Source organism: Falco rusticolus, chromosome Z, assembly GCF_015220075.1.
Source record: "Falco rusticolus isolate bFalRus1 chromosome Z, bFalRus1.pri, whole genome shotgun sequence".
NCBI classification, from domain to species: domain Eukaryota; kingdom Metazoa; phylum Chordata; class Aves; order Falconiformes; family Falconidae; genus Falco; species Falco rusticolus.
In genome coordinates this window covers 44,953,866-44,968,458 of record NC_051210.1, presented here as the reverse complement: position 1 = coordinate 44,968,458, position 14,593 = coordinate 44,953,866, and the positions used below count along the sequence as shown (strand labels likewise).

Below are 14,593 nucleotides of genomic sequence, written 5' to 3'. Positions count from 1 at the left end.
GATGGACTAATGGGGAAGCTTGTAAAACAAGGTTCAGAGGGAGCTGGACTGAGAACAGGAGAAAAGAAGACGCCCCCAGACCCCTATGATTTCTGTGTATTTTCTTCCCTACTTGTTTATCCCAGAAAGTAAGCTCTTGCTTAATTAGACAGCCAGACCAGCCAAAACAAAGGAAAAACTGGGACAGCTGCCGAATCTGGTGACTTAAAAGCAAGCTATGTCTCTGTAGCAAATTTACCTGATTCCACCCTTGTGAATATTCTTAGGTTTAAACTATATACTGTGTATCGGTGTAGAAACAAAACTCAGTCTGTCACTTAGACACATATTTATGTTCAGTTTCTTAAAGGAGAAAGGCAGTTATAGTGGAGACTGAGGTGGGGTTTTGTAAGAAGCAACTGTTGTAACTTCCATACAGTGACACAAAACTCAGTATTACAAATACAAAATCCAAAAATAATCTGAGCACCAGAAACAGAAGTGTGGCACGACACAAAGCAGCGGTCAAGATGTTTTCACAAAACAGGGAGCCTGACTTTTTGGTACACAGCTGTATAAGCACGTAAGCCAGGGAACCTTCACCAGCACAGGGAATGGGAGAACAATTCTGATAGTTCCAGGGCAGTTCAATACAAATATTTTCAGTGTAGCCCAAATTACTTATAACTACCTTAATTCAACTAGATTTTAAATGCCTTGGTTTTGTTTGGCTTAAACAGTTAGAAATGCAAGGCAAAAATGCAAGTAAGCTATTAAGCCAAAATTAATATGTGTGCAAGCTTCTGTCACTTGCCAGGCAAGTTCAATTTCTTCCCATGTAAATACAAGGAGCTTCTGCAGGAAAAATAATGAATTATGACAGCTTCTACAGAAATAATTGGATAACACTAGTAGTAAACTTGCGACAATTGGAACAAATATTTTTGAAAATCTTTCCTGTCCAAGGGCAGATGGGTTGCAGAAACAAACAATGAAAGAGAAAAGCTAATAGAATAACCTAGGGCCACAGGCTGTTAGTGCTACAGCTACATTCACTGGATTGCACTGTCTGGGAGAGAGTACTGGCTGCACAGAAATGTATACAGGACACCAATATCCTCAGCTGTCCTTCAGGGTCCTCCTGGATCTCCAGAAATCCACTACTATGGTTCTATCCTCTTTTCAAAGTGAAACAGTTTCTTTGGCTCTCTTTGTAAGAGGGAAGGGTTATTGCCTTTAGACTGAGGGGTCTTGTCAGGTGATGTGGCATTGTAATATCACAGCATTAAGTACCCAGAACAAAAACTGAGCAAAAAAAGGAAGTGTCAGTTAATTAACACAGGTATCAAAAGGAGGTATGTAATACTTCATGCAATGTATCTCCTTGCTTAGCTACTGTGAAAATGCAGGCCACCCAGGTAATGCTTACTAACCCGAAAAATTTTTACAGTTTCCAGTATGTTGTTTCCATAACTGTATATCAAACACCACAGACAGTGGGGTTCACATTTTGCAATATTAATCCTACTATTCACAGACCCTAATGTTCTTATTTTAAAAAGGTATTTCCAGTGACTGTTCTTAAAGAAGTTTCTTTGTTTTAGGGGTGAGAGAAGTAAGGACAGAAGGGCCGTACCACAAAACTGCAGCTTCTTTCAGCCTCTTTGGGTTGCATACCTTACTGTGGGAAGACTGATCAAGGGTTGGTCAGAACAGTACCAAGAAGCTCCTTCCTTTATTTGGCACAAGTGAGAGTTTTTCAGAGGAGGAGACAGAACTAGGATGTCTTCCCTTCTCCGCTTGGTACCTGCCTGGAGAACTGTGTCCTTTATACTATTGACTCTGTCACAGGGTTCTACGACTTCATCATATACGCGAGATTGCTTTAGTCATTTACCCATGACTTAGGTGGACAAGCAGGAGACACAAATTTTGCAGCAGCAAAAAGGAATGCTAGAATAACTTAATAGTGAGCAGCATCACAGTGATGATGTGAGAACAAAGGTCCAAAGACCCTCGTATCAAGCCCTAGGAAGGCAGAGGGATGCTAATGGTTGTCTAGGGGAAACAGTACAAGAAACAAAGCAACCATAAAGCTGTTCATGCCATTGCATTACGTTCAGCTCCCAGGGAGTTTAAGAAATTGCTGAACTGGAGGTCACACCTGTACCACTGTGTTTATGGTCACAGTGAGGTCTATTTTCTGTGAATTTGCCTAATCTCTTTTTAAATGCATGTATACTATTGGCCTCCATAGCATCCTGCAGTAAAGGATTTCAGCATTTAGTCATTCCTGAAAAAGTGTTCCCTTTTGTGTTTTTTTTAGAACATGTAAATACTGAAGTTCCACACTCAGTCACTTGATTTTGCTTTCTCGCAACTGCAACTAAGCTTAGTAAGGGCAGGAAAAAAAAACATTAGAAAGGAAGAAAAGTTGACAGCAAGAATGAAAACCTAAGCAATGCTGCCACAACCACTCTGGTGGAAGTAGGGTGGACTGTTATGATGCCAGCAACCTTTCTGAGGATTTGTTTTTGAACTCTAGGGAGGTATTCAAGCACTACACGCTAGGTAACATCGCAAAAACTTGCATGAATGGAAAAACATGATAAGTTTGCTTTTCAAAACCTGAGGTTCAGAATGGTGAACTAAATATAGCAGAAATGAACAGAACTGATGTAAGTAGATGCACTCAGACCTTCATTTTAACTTTGTTGGTAAGTTGCATAAAAGAAGTATATGTCCATGGTGGCATATACACACACACACACAATATTAAAATGCAGATTCTAGCTCCACAGTGCGCGTGAGCATCTCCAGTTTACATATGCCATATGTGAACTTTTCTTTCAGTTAGCTCTCACACCTTCCTAACATATATTGGTGTGGAAGATCAGTTTCAGCACATTCAATCAGATCAAAAGCATCTACATATTTCAGACTCAGATTTTTATATTGCCCCTTAAGAGGCTTATACAACAAAGCATGACTTTATTTTAAAAAGTGTTAGGAGGTATTTTATTATTCCTTCTCACATTTATTCCCTAGGATCTAGAGAGTACAAAACCAATACTGTATATGCCTAGGATCACAGGTACTTACACTAAATAAAAGAGAGAGTGCCTCAAGTACAGATTAGGAAATCAGGATTTAAAATTTCCCACCTTCTTGCTAGCATTATATTGCATACGTATTTGCAGTATGTACACACAAATAGATACTGATATATACAGACACACACATACATATACACACATATATAAGTATACAAACATTTATGACTTGCTTATCTGGATCATACCCAGCCTTTTCAACGTGGTGTTTCCAAAGTGTCATATTAAAGCCTGTTGGCCAGCTTCACATTTCCTGCTCACTGAACTCAAGCCAACAATCTGTGCCAGACTGCAGTTAGCTAATTCAAAAACAACTTGCAAAAACCATTACACAAACCAAGAGATGAAAATCTGGGTCTTTTTGTTGTCCTGATACAAATAAATATGTTATCAAAATTAAAACATATCAGATGGATTTTATATTGTTTTCAAAGCCTTAGGACTAGTATTAGCAGAAAGATGAAGGACATAGTTAATCAGGTATTTTAGAACAATTGTTTTCTGGCTGCAGAATCCTTACAACCTGCAGGAGCCCCTAGCCAAAGGTGCACGCCAACTTCCTCGCTGACTTTATTGGCCGTTAAGGAACTGCCAGGGGAGTGTTTACTGTTTCCACAGGCAATGACCCAATCTACAGGTCACACCCAGTAACCAAGAAGTTGATCTGCCAGACTACTGTGCATGCCTACAACTTCTTATCATCCAAGTCTAGACATGATGCACCTTGGAAAACAATACAAAGGCATGTCAGCCACCACATCTATATTATTGGAAAAGTGGTAGCCCTATGTTATTTTGAGACCACCTCATTCCATGAAAAGACTGTTTTTCACTTGCTTATAACCTTGCCAAGATGCAGTGACTTCGGCTCAGACTTTCCATGCTGGGTCCTTGCTTCGGGTTGTTTTGGAAGATTTAAGCCAAAACAGTTCCATCATTTCCAAGAACAAGTCTAGGAAAAAAGGTTTTATTTTGCCCCTATTTAAAATATTCTTTGAAAAGTTTGGGCACTCCTAGGCTTTGGAGTACGAAAATGAAAAGTGTCAGGATTTGGTCTTTGTGCCAGAACTGTGCTTTCTGTCAAGTCATTAGCTTCTGGAAAACTAAAATTTGTAACATATGGTACAAGCAGGGCAGCAGACTAGGACATGGACAGGATTAGAAGGAAAAAAATGGACTGTCCAGAGCTGAGGAGACAGGAGTAAGATGGGGAATGGGAGGGGGTTGTTGCCTATGGGGCAGGATAGATAAGACAAAGGTGCATCACTAAGGAGGCAAGAGATGTGAGGACAGGTTGGAGAAGACAGGACAAGAAAGGTCAAGCTTCAATGAGCTTGTTTCTCTCACGTTTCTCTATACTCTCTCCCTCCAGAGCCTGAAGTGTAATCTCTGACTTTCTGGTTCCCACCACTCCTTGCTGTCAGGCAAAACATGCTCTGATGCACCTTCACCACTGGCCTACACTGAAGTCGGCCATTGAAATGAGTGTTCCTTGTCAGCTGTTTCACTAGGTGCTAGGTAGAGCGACACATCTGTACAGATACCTAACCTAAGTGTTTATACAATGCCACACAGTGCTCCTTCATTTCCTTCTGTTGGCTTAGAAAACAAGAAACAAAGTAAAGCATGAGAGGACTTGTAAAGCATTAAGGTTTAAGAGTTGAGCGTGAGATTGCAAGGAGAAGCCAGAATCAGGTTCACTGTATAATGTCATTCAAGCCTACCTGTGAATGTTACAAATGAGCAACCTGTAACTACACCAGTTTTTCACCCTTGCCTCATGGCAAGCAGACACACACTTAAACTTTGCATCCTTTGCCTTTTGTATGCTGCCTTCTCAGTCATATATATATCTTGATATTCTTTTCCATATTAACATGCTTCAGAACTTCACCCACTGTCTTCCATGTACTATTTATCTAAGGAAAACTTTATCAACTGATTGTGTATATGCATACACAGCCATCATGAAAACCATAAAACTGTTATACAAAATTCAGCACTTCATAGCTTATGCCTGATACATTACAAAACAGTGGCATCTACTACATATGCAAAACTGCAACTTAATCCCTATTTTAAACTTAATTTAATCTTCCAATGCAGGAGGAAAGACAGTATGAGAGAATAGGTTTAAACCAAGGCTAAGGTAGAACTCCATATGCCCCCCCCCCCCCCCGCCAATACACAGTTATTTGGCTAAGGGGTGTCTGAACTATGATATGATGAACACATGCTGAGCTCTCTAAAGCCCAGTAAATCTCAATTTTTGTGATATGTGAGGAATGCTTCCTCAACAGAAACATTCTGCAACTTGTTTCCGTGGGAAAGAAGGCTTTCCCATCGCAAGACCTGAAAGACTCACTGAAGGCTTATGAGAGTTGCCAGAGGCACACAAACCTCCTGCTGCAGAGCACAGGGTTTTTTCCCTCCTGCAGAACTTTGGGCTCAGAGGCAGTGAGGATATTCCCTTGACTTCTTTATTCTCCTGTGTGCTGCTCTCCCCATCTGTTACTGCCTACAGACTGGTAACTACAGACATGTATACAGCTGCATTCACAGAAAGCTTTCCCTACCAGGCAAGCTACTTTACAAGTGGTTTAGATATACTAATTTCTAGGAAAACATAAAAATAGTTCTTCATAAATTCATATTGGAAAAGATTTTCCATGTAAATGTGTAATACTAAAAAACCCTGCCACCTCCAGGGCTATAAATAATCTTTTACAGTCATGCTCAGCTGTCATCACTATTCATACAATATATTATGCTACACAAGCTACTAAACCTTTTTAGAAGGAATAAAGAAATATGTAAACAGGACATGGCAAAAGTATGTTATAAGTTTGTCCATTTAACCAATACCTTTCCGTGATTTCAAAAAAAAAAAAAAAAAAAAGAGAATAATACTGTTCTACAAGTATTTGGCGATGGTACTATGAGACACTTTTCTACCATGCTCTTGCTGGGTGGTAATAAAATTTGGGGTTTTTTTCTATATCTTTCAGTTGAAAGGGAATTAGAAATTCTGTTATGTTTTATGCATGAAAAATATGAACATAAAAATCCCATCAACTTTTTATGGTATGAGATATCAGAGAGAAAATACTAGCCAACAATTAGGACTGAAATTTTCATTAGGCAACTTTTTTTTTGGTGGACTTTTTCTTTTATAGTGTACTTACTTCAAAGAAAAATGTTGGGTTTTTTTTCCTCAAGAAAAGTTAAACTCAGTAACTGCTGCCATTTGAAAAATGACTTTATAGTGGGGAAAATGCTTAAGATTTAAGAAATACATGATTCACAAGATAAGCCTTCATTCATATCTTCATAGTACCATCACAATGAAAAAAAAGCTGGATTTATCTGTGTCATCACGTAGTGATCCATCTGGTCCTCCTTAGATGACTCATAGTGAAAACCCACTACAGAAATCAGGATAACTGCAGAAGTAGCGCCTACACACATTTGTGTAAAAGTCAGTCTTTGTAAAAAGAGCAGAGATGAGGGATAAAAGCAGCTTGAGGACTTAATCAGGAGGTAATATGAAATATTATGTTATTCTTATTAACTTGCTGAGATTACAAAGTGACCTCTCCAACTGATGTTGCAAATACTTCAAGTCCATTGCTTTAAATTACACTGACTTCTGCCTTTGTATTTTAACCCAGTGGTTCAGTTTAGGAAAGTAGGATCAGCTCCACATTTTGACCAGAACTTAACAGTAAAGACTTTTTAGATTAATTAAAATCTGGAACTGACTATGGTGATGTAAATTACACAGCAAACAAACAAACATGAATGAGTGAATGTGGAGCCTGCTGAGAAACAAAGACAGAGCCGGCTCTCATTAAAGCTCCTTGGGTGAAATCTCCACTAATACTGTAACTACAGCTGAGGACACCAGGGCAACACTGCACTATGCCTGGCGAGGGCTCCCACAGGGGCTAGGCTGTGAAGAAATACTCCACTCCCCACTGCACTGCTTGGGGAACTCTATTTCACTTTGCAGGTGTAGCTCACCTAGTTAGGATTAATCCTGGATAACAAAGAACCCTGGAAGGAGAAGGCAAGCAAAATCTCGATTAAGAATCCAGCAGATTTGAAGAGTAGGTTCTTACCTTGCAAGGCATAGGCTTTTTGAAGGAGATTTCAGCTTGAGTCCAAACTCCCTTTGGAGAGTCCAAGACGGACCAGATTTTCTCTTGAACAACATGATTCTCTTCAAAGATATAAACAGCAAGGGTGCCACTCATCTTGAAAAACCCGTATAAGGCATAATAAAAACGCAGACAAAACTGCAAGTTTCCTGGCAGTGTCGGGCCATACAGACGACCAATGTACCCAGGCTGTGATGTAAACTTTGTGTTTGCCAACAAGTAATAACCTGCAAGACAGCACAATTACTGAGTACTTCTAATAGGCAATTAGCACAGTTGATTTGCTATTAAAGCCGCTTCTGTTACTGCGTTAGACTTTGGTTATAGAAACAGTTTCTATGGGCAGGAAACAGATTATCACACTTTGTTTGAATAGAAATAATTTTTCTAAAAGTGTCTCAGCCTCTTTAAGCTAAACTGGCACATGGCTAAGTTACCATAAATAAATACTTTTCAAATTTACACTGAAAAATTCTCTGGCCTGCTGGCCTCACTGGAAACCTGGATGTTTTAAGGGTACTGCTCTGACACCAAAGAATGAAGTATGGGCTACAAGGACTGTTATTCCCTGCACCAAGTATAAAGAAGTGAGACTTAGCACATTTGATTAAGAGCCATGAATACTCTACACAGAGAGATGTGCAAGTTTCAGAACTTATTAGCAGGCCTTTCACTACGTGGCTTCACTACACAACATTTCACAGTTTTCCCTTAAAAATGCCAACTGTCCTAAGCCTGGAAGAGCTAAGAGCCCCTCATTCCTCTATATTAAGAGGAATGCATTAAGCTGCTATTATATTTGCTTGTATGCTTTTGTGGAATCATCCCTTCAATGACTACAAATCAGTACAGTGAAAATAAACTGATGGATAGCCCTGCACGGCTATTCAGCAGGTGACCTTCACCCTCTACATGTGGTTAGGCACAGCCAGAGTCCTAGCTAGGACAGAGTGGTGTACACTGTTTTTTAATGGCAGGGAGTTGCAGTAAGGGAATCTAACCAGTGTGCCAATGACATTATTTAACAGAGTAAACAATGATACAACAGGTTAACCTTTATATTCAATTTGATTCTTCCAGTGAAAAGGAGTTTTGATTTACCAAACCCTGTAGTGTGATCTCCTGCTCTATAGACATTACGCTTCACTTTCACTCTGCTCCACCCTGGGCCATCTTTGTTATCCTGGTAAAAGCTACACAGATCTTCCTCAAAATTGCAGCCTGCCCCAGCAGGATTGAAAGGAGTTCCTAAAAGATAGATGCATATGTTCTGTTAGGAAGAGCACAGTATAATAAACATAGATATTTGAAGCACAACGATGCCAAAGTATACTCTGTTTCATCTTTCTTTGCATTAGAGAAGATGAGCATGTGCAAAGATGTTACACGTACATAAAGCAAAGTCACAATGATAACGAACTATCAATTTTCCATTGGAAATGGGTGTTATTTTCTTATATTTTTGCTGGAGCTGGGAGGAAACCTGCTTCACTGCCCCTATAAAATATAAATAAGCTACAGATATTAAGAGAAGATTCCTCCTTCAGGACGTAATGCACATTCAGACCATTTGTTTTCATCCTGCTCATTCATTTAAACGATAATCAATCAAAATGAGTTTGCATGTGCACATGTGTGTGGATAGGTGTCATAATTTCACTTCAGTTTCTAAGGCGATAACTTTCTAACATCAACATTAATATTCTTCTAAAGAGCACTTTTTAAAAAAACCCTTTTTTAGTCATATTTAATGTGTGTGCATATGCATGCCCTAAGTAAGGAAGTCAAACAGCTTTTGGTTCATGTATCATCTCGCGGCTACTGACCTCTGGAGCCATGCCTCACATTTTCACACTGCAGAAAAGAAAGCTGCACCATTTATATTGAAGCTGATTAAAAGCTAAGTCCCCCAGCCCTGCTGGTGGCTCCCTCTTCACTTGCAATATGGCATTCATGGGTCAGGATTTGCTTCAGTCTGAAAAAGTCCCCCTGGTGAATGGCTCTTCTAAAAGTAAAACATTTCTACTTCTTTAAAAGCTCTATCACCCACTTGTACCAGATGCTGGGGAAACGAGGGGCACAACCCAAAGCCATCACACAATTTTTGGCTACGCTGGGAGTCAGGACCCTGTGAGCATCTCTACAGCAGCATGCATGACCCTTCTGCACAGAAGCTAAGAAGGACTTCCCAGCAAGGGCAGGGACACCGGCAATCAGCTTCAGGAGAAGCAACATTTTTGATTTGGAGAGATGCCATGGAGTGGTCTCTTCAGCCTCAAATAAGCCAGATCTTAGCATGAGGCAGCCTTGGCCTCCTCCCACTGCTTTCCTAGTTAAAGAAAACACAGTTGGAGCACTACCAGGTCCACGCAGCGTTAAACCCATCGTATGATTCACCCTTTGGGGGGCAAGTTTAATACTCTGGTACCTTTCCCCTCCACTTGGCTAACACTGAGACCTTTGTGAACAAAATTTCAGAAAAATAAGAAAAAAAACTTGATGTTGTTACATACACTGCTATGACCGAATACGAGAATGAAGATCTCTTTGATTTTAACGTCTCTGCTCAGACCAGCTGAAGATGGAAACAGGAGATAAGACTGAAGGATTAACCAGCTTTTTTGTATTTCAACAAAATATAAAGCAAATGATTGGCATTCATTTCTCAAACAGCAAAAAAAACCCCAAACCCAAACCCAAAAAAACACTCCAAAACTTGAAAATCAGAGTTAGTAGGCAAAGCTGTAGCTGAACCTATCAAATTTACTAGTCAGAGTAGATTTTAACTCATGCCATTATAGTATGACTGAATCAGGATTGTGGCAGAAAATACTATAAAATTTATCCCATACCTCAGCACATATAAGACAACTGAAAAAAAAAATAATGGAAAACTGATGAGCACACAGCTCCAATCCATGGCATATTGCAAACATAACTCAGGATTGTTGCAAAACAAAGCAAAAACAGAACAGGCATTGAGGAGTTAATTAAACAACTAGATTTACTCAGCCAAGAGTTGGGGATTAATAACTTAATTGGAATCTACCTCCAATTGATTCTTCAGCAGTGCAGGTAAAGCTAGCAGAGACTCCAGGCAAATAAAAAAGGGCAAAAAAATCTTTTTTCCCTTGATCACTTCAAAACATTAGCCAAAAATTCAAACCTGTGACTGAAAGAATGGATGGGCTCAGTGGGAAACGACTAATCTGCTTGTGACTACTGCTTGGTGCTACACTAAAACCCAAGCCACCAGTACACAGCTACTGCAGAGGCTGCATTCTCAAACAACGAAGTCCTTCATCCAAAGTGCCTCTACAGCACAGGTCATGTAGATTCAGCTGACTTCTGCTGCTGGGAACACCTAACAAAAACTTGACAGACATGCCGCTGTCTGAGATAAATAATACCTCCTGGAAGAGTGAGGACAGGAAGGCAAGGTCTCCTATTTTGGCTCTGAAGAACACCTCAGAGCATGTGGCATGGAGGAAGGTATTTTCTACACTGGCAATAATGAAAAGCCCAGGATATTTTCTTCCTCATACCCTCCTCACCTGGGGAAATCCCCCTCTCTTTCAGCAACAGGCCTGCAAGTGGTAATGTGTTCAAAAGCTGGGGTGATGCAAATACAGCATTCAGTCCAGTGCTCCAGTTGCAGAACCCTGGTGCAAGGTCTTGGCAGAGGAAGCATTAAGGACTAATTTCTGGATCAAAAGAATGACATTAGTGTTTATCTGCTGTTTTGTCACCAGGAGGAAGAGAAGCCCAGTAGCACTGGTCAGTTGAGAAGGTAGCATCTGCACATCACTACCAAATATTGCAAGTACTGACAGGTGGTTCAGAGAGGTCAAAGCAAAGGGGAAAACCACAAAGATGGTAAATAGCAATAAAAACTCATACCTGACTGATTGCTGCAGTAAACTGGAGAGAAAGCGATGTCATCAAGTGCAACATAACCTCCCTTGGCACTATTAAAAGCAACTTCAAATATTACCTGGAAATTATAATAGTTTGTTATTCATCTACCATATACACAACAATAATGTTGGTACACATCTTTGCATTACAGGATTCTGTTTGGATGTCCCAGACAGACTCCAGGGCATCTCAGACAGCATTGCAGGTGTTGGGACAAATTAAATTATATCACTTATTAGGGTTATAAATCAGAGCTTGACCCTGGCACCAGACCTTTGCTCACTCAAGATCAAGAAGAAATCAAGGGGAACATACCTGTTATGCTGCTTTATGAAGCATGAGTTTTAAAGATGCAGTAAGGCTACTATCATGATAACATACAAAGCCAGTATTCAGGGTAAACAGTCTGTATGGACTAGGACTCCAAAGCTGCTGAATTATTACTGTATCTAGAATCCAGCTGTATCAAGGGCTAAAACCAAACTGTGTAGTTACTCTGCTCTTACAATATTCAGTTTTACTGTTTTTTCTAAACATCCTCAGATACTGAAACCCATGCCTTGGCATCAGCTGGCAGGGAAGATTTCCTTTAAAATATTTAGTTAACAACCAGAAAAGCTATCACTGTGGTTTTCTTACCACAAAAATCAAACAATGTCCTTAGCCATTCCCAAGGGACATAATTTCCTCAAGTAAGTGGAGGATAGTCTATAAAACTTGAGGAAGCATCTTAAAATTTCTCTTGATTATCAAAACTCTGAGTTACAGGAAAACATTGAGAAAAGGCTTGAATCACAAGGCAATCCCAGGGACAAAACAAGGATATATGGACAAATGCTTCCGAGTGCGATCCTGTTCAGTGAAAGCAATGCCTGTGATGTCTCACCCAGGGTCGGAAGTCAGACTAGGAGAGCTGGGAAAGAATCCTCAGTGATCTCCTTTAGTGGGATGAAACAAAGAGGAAGGCTTTCTTGAACCAACTGAAGAAATTATATGTAAGCTTTATTCTGATTTCTATAAAGTGATCTCTAGAATAATGACTGTGTTGGATTACATAAAGATTCCTCAAACAGAACAAAGGCCCATCTAGCCAAGTGTCTGGTTTCCAACAGAGGTTACCTACAGAAAGAACTGAAGGCAATGACAAGTTTTCAGTTCTTCTTCCATCACATAGCATTCCTGATAGATTCTTTCTTTCCCATTAATCCGTCTAATCAGTTTTTGAACTATCAGAATAATGGTATCCATAGTACGCTGTGGAAGTGAGTTCTACAGTTATGTGATGTAGGAAAAAATCTTCCCTTTGGTTTATTTTACTGTTATCCGGTAATTAAGAATTTCAAACAGCAACTTAAATTATGAACGAAAGGGAACAGTTAATCTTTTCTGTGTCATTCATAATTTTTATGAACCTCTACCATATTCTACTTTAGTCGTTTTTTTCTACAGGTTGAAAACTGTTATTTCATTAATGCTAACTTCTCCACACTATTGATTATACCCATCTCCCTCTTGTAGTTCTAGGATATTCTTTTTTAACTGAGAGGGTTGGAGTTGCATACTCTGCTGAACACAGGGGTACCCTGTCCATTCGTCCAGTGGTACGACATCCTCTGTTCTGCTGTTTATTCCAGTATCGTTTCCAACATTCCAAATGGTTTTATGAATGCCCCTAGGAACTGAGAGGATAATTTTCACAAAACTAACGACAGTAATGCCCAGCTCTAAGTAATCATTAATTTATTTCTATCCGTACTGCTAGGACTGTTTTTCCCCTTGTGTGTTACTTTGTATTTATTGAGTAAGTACTTCACTTACCATTCAGTATTATGAGACCTTACCAGATCTAATCTCCTTTCCCATACCATTTGAAGTCTGACAATTCAAATGGATGACTTGGTTGCTGACTTTACAAAGTATAAAAGGACTATGTAACATCTGATGAAAATTAGCTTTACCACTACTAATTTCTAAAAATCTGCAGGTTTATCGTGAATTAACAAGTAACTTCTGTGGAGTTAAAGCAAGTGGAATGAAAGCCAATTTAATAGTAATCCTAGAATTAGAAGTGTATCTATAGGGAGAGTGTGTGTAGGGAGAGTGTGTGTGTATATATACGTTACATATATAATATATATTTTATACATGTAAGTATAGGTGTTGTATATAATACATATACACTATTTATTCCAATCTTCTAAGATATTTCTGTATGTATTAGATATAAGAATATATATTTTACCTATATTAAGATATAATACATGTGTGTATGTATATATATACACACATATTTTTATACATAGATGTGTGTGTATTTTTCTATACATACATATTTATGTTTATTTCAATCTTCTAAGATTTGGGGTTATTTTAGTAAACTCTAGGAAATAAGAAACTCAATTTCTTTCTGATACTCTTGAAATAAATTATATGAACCACAGAGAGCTGGCTTCTGCATCTAAGGACTCCTGTACTATTAGGACTCAAGTTTGGACTCTTATCTTGTGAAAGCACAGAAAAACTGAATTGCAGGATTGTATAAGGTAGAGAACAGAGCTCCAATATTTGTTACAATTTTTCTTCTGCAGTGGGAAGCAGGCATTATTTTGTGATACTCCACCTCCTCAAAAATGGATCCCCGAGTCACAGACGTAAGGCCTGAGAGAACACTGACGTTATTTAGTAGGAACTGAAAGACTTCACATTAGTAGGCTTCTACAACCTCCCAAAGTATTCTGTTCAAGCACTTCACCTGACTTTATCTTTGCTGAAAATCAAGCCGTATGGAAAGTGAGTCCTCCTTGACCTTTATGCAGTGGACAAAGGAAACAACCTATCGCCAGCATCTTTCTAACCCTCTTTCAGACACTGGACAGCCACTGCCATGTTCCTGACTTGGCCTGAGTCGGCACTGATGTCTGATGCAACCCGGAAGTCACAGCTGGACAGTACAGGAATGATTGCTTTACCTCCACAGGGTACGGCGCATTGAAGTCAACTTCTGCTAGTGCCCAGTCCGCACTCAGTGCACTGTCTGTTTTCCAGATCTCTTCATAAAAGCCACTCATGTCTCTCAAGTAAACCGTAAAAACAATGCTATTCTCCTGCTTAAGTTGATAATAAAAAGATAAGCAGCCAGACATTGGGGCCATGGTCTTTGGTGAGATTAGCTGGGCCACTTCCTGAAAATGTTTGACGTAAACAGAGTCCACATACATGTAGTGACCTAAAAGTATAAAAGAAAGTGGGTATAAGGATGCTCTTTAAAGGACACCACTTACAAGAAGTATCAGGAGATGGGCAGGGACTAGACATGTATCTCTATGACCTGGACAACAATGGTTGATTCCTAGGAAATTTTAGTAATTCTAAGAGATTATTTTTTTCTTTTCTCCTTTCCTCCTATGTGCGAAGTTGTTTGGC

At 39.4% G+C, this 14,593-nt stretch overlaps 1 protein-coding gene across 1 annotated transcript in view; it reads right to left on the bottom strand.

The window, feature by feature from the left end:
- The window catches only part of MAMDC2 (MAM domain containing 2), a 63,071-nt gene that overhangs the window by 11,070 nt on the left and 37,408 nt on the right, over positions 1-14,593 (bottom strand). The window contains exons 6-9 of the mRNA XM_037373046.1: positions 14,140-14,396; positions 11,153-11,246; positions 8,354-8,500; positions 7,214-7,479 (exon numbers count right to left, since the gene is read on the bottom strand). Coding sequence (XP_037228943.1) covers positions 7,214-7,479; positions 8,354-8,500; positions 11,153-11,246; positions 14,140-14,396 — 764 coding nt within the window. The remainder of the gene's footprint in view (positions 1-7,213; positions 7,480-8,353; positions 8,501-11,152; positions 11,247-14,139; positions 14,397-14,593) is intronic.